Raw genomic sequence first — 2,103 nt, forward strand, 5'->3', positions numbered from 1 at the left:
CACAAAAACCTCCAAAGTCAAACCTTCACTCCTCGTTAACCCAAACTTTGTCCCAAACCCCTATCTCAAACAATCATACCCACAAACCCACCGCCATTCCCACGCTTAAATTATCAAAAATGCCCTTTTAATCTCATTGGATCAGAGTTAGAGTCGGTCGCAAATTCAGTGTTTTGAAGGGTAAAAATGAAAACTATAAGATCAGGTGTTTACTGTAGTTCAACCTATATATAGTAGTAGTTGAGATAATGAATGACCCAATTCACCGTATCTGAAATCTTCATAAAAAGCTTCGAACACAAATGATGGTGGAATTCCATGGAGAAATCCGATGCTCTGGCGATGGAGACGAGCAAGACAAGGAAGAGGAACTTAGCTACGATGATCTCAAGAAACGGATGTGGAAAGATAGACAGAGGATGAAGCAGCTGAAGGAGAAGTGGGATACTGAAAAACCTGAATCCGCCGCCAGAGAAGAAGCCTCTCGCCGGAAAAAAATGGCCAGAGCTCAAGATTCGATCCTTAAGTACATGGATAAGATAATGGACGCTTGCAAGGCAAAAGGGTTTGTTTATGGGATCGTTCCGGAGAAGGGGAAACCAGTCACCGGCTCCTCGGAGAGCCTCCGTGAGTGGTGGCGGGACGACGTCCGGTTCGAACAAGATGCTCCCTTAGCCATAGCTCAATTCCTCCCGAAAGTTCTCGAAGAAACAGGGCTCGATTCGGAGTCGTTTTTGCACATGCTCCATGATTTACAGGACACAACATTGGGGTCGATTCTCTCTGCTTTGATTCAACACTGTATTCCGCCACAGAGGAAATTCCCACTTGAGAAGGGTTTAGCGCCGCCGTGGTGGCCGACGGGGAATGAGCTTTGGTGGGGTGAACAGGGCGCCGCTGGTGGACATGGCGTACCGCCGTATAAAAAGCCTCACGATCTCAAAAAGGCATGGAAAATTAGTGTCCTGGCAGCGGTGATCAAACATATGTCCCCTGATTTGGACAATATGAGAAAATTGGTTCGGCAATCGAAGAATTTACAAGCGAAAATGACGGCGAAAGAGACGCTTACTTGGGCTAAGGTCGTGAATCAAGAAGAATCCCTCTTGCAGCTAACGAAAAAAAGCCTCAAAATCACCTCCGACGAAGACGAACATGGCGAAAACAGAGAAGAACAGTACGCCGGTGGGATTATTTCGAAACGTAAGTGTATATTCGAACAAGTTGCTGCAGCCGCAGCCGATTCAGCGCTGTACGCTTGTCAGAACCAACGTTGCCCACAGAGCGAGGCGACGATGGGATTCACCGACAAGAAAGCAAGAACAGAGAATGAGACGCAGTGCATTTACAGAGAAGCAGAGGATCAGTCCATCGACACACATTTGAAGAGCGTTGTGGAGTGGATGAACTGGGAGCTGTCGAGGGCCGAGCCAAGCAGCGACGAGGGGAGGAGCGAAGACGCCGTAGATGGGTCCGGCAGCAGCACGGTGGAGAATTACGGGAGCAGTTACTGGAAGGGCGGCGTGGGCGAGGCGTCGGTGGATGAGGCGTTTGAGATGCATAGAGAGAGTATGGATTTGAATGCGAGTCCGGCGAAGGTTTTGGGTGGTGGGCAAGAAGATGCGACTTCCGTTTGGGATTTGATATATGAATGGGCTGAAGACTAACACCAACCAAGCTTTTGCCACATTATGGGTTCTTATGGATTTTGAAGCTTTCATGATCACAACAACTGTTCTTTTTTTTCTTTCGCTTTTATCTCTTTCTTGATGGTAGAAGTGATTGGACTTTGGTTTGACTTCTTCTTTTTACGCGATTATGATTATGACACTCTTGTCGGATGACTCACGATCTATATAACATTATGCGTTTATAATCAAAGAATACTCTCTTCTCCATTGGTACTAAGTATTTTGGGAAAGCTCAAATCAAAATTATAAGAGCTTATACTTGAAGTGAACAATATCATACTATTATAGAGAGTCGTGTTTATTCAATAGGGTATTAGAGTCATGCCCTAAACTTAGTCATGCCAATAGATTGTCGAGATGGTCGAGAGAGATGGGAATAGAGAAAGATTGTCATGGCTTAAAACAACCGTGT

General features: G+C 45.8%; 1 protein-coding gene across 1 annotated transcript; it reads left to right on the top strand.

Annotated features, from left to right (window-relative positions):
• The first annotated feature begins 134 nt into the window (after positions 1-134).
• LOC111482971 (putative ETHYLENE INSENSITIVE 3-like 4 protein) lies at positions 135-1,830 on the top strand. The gene has a single exon (XM_023129023.1). The coding sequence runs from the start codon at positions 303-305 to the stop codon at positions 1,665-1,667; it is 1,365 nt and encodes a 454-aa protein (XP_022984791.1). The 5' UTR covers positions 135-302; the 3' UTR covers positions 1,668-1,830.
• The last annotated feature ends 273 nt before the right edge of the window (positions 1,831-2,103 follow it).

Source organism: Cucurbita maxima, unplaced genomic scaffold (assembly GCF_002738345.1).
Source record: "Cucurbita maxima cultivar Rimu unplaced genomic scaffold, Cmax_1.0 Cma_Scf00008, whole genome shotgun sequence".
In the NCBI taxonomy this organism is placed as follows: domain Eukaryota; kingdom Viridiplantae; phylum Streptophyta; class Magnoliopsida; order Cucurbitales; family Cucurbitaceae; genus Cucurbita; species Cucurbita maxima.

What these genes read in the sequence shown, in the direction of transcription:
- LOC111482971 (XM_023129023.1), top strand. Translation starts at nt 303, where the DNA reads ATGATGGTGGAATTCCATGGAGAAATCCGATGCTCTGGCGATGGAGAC.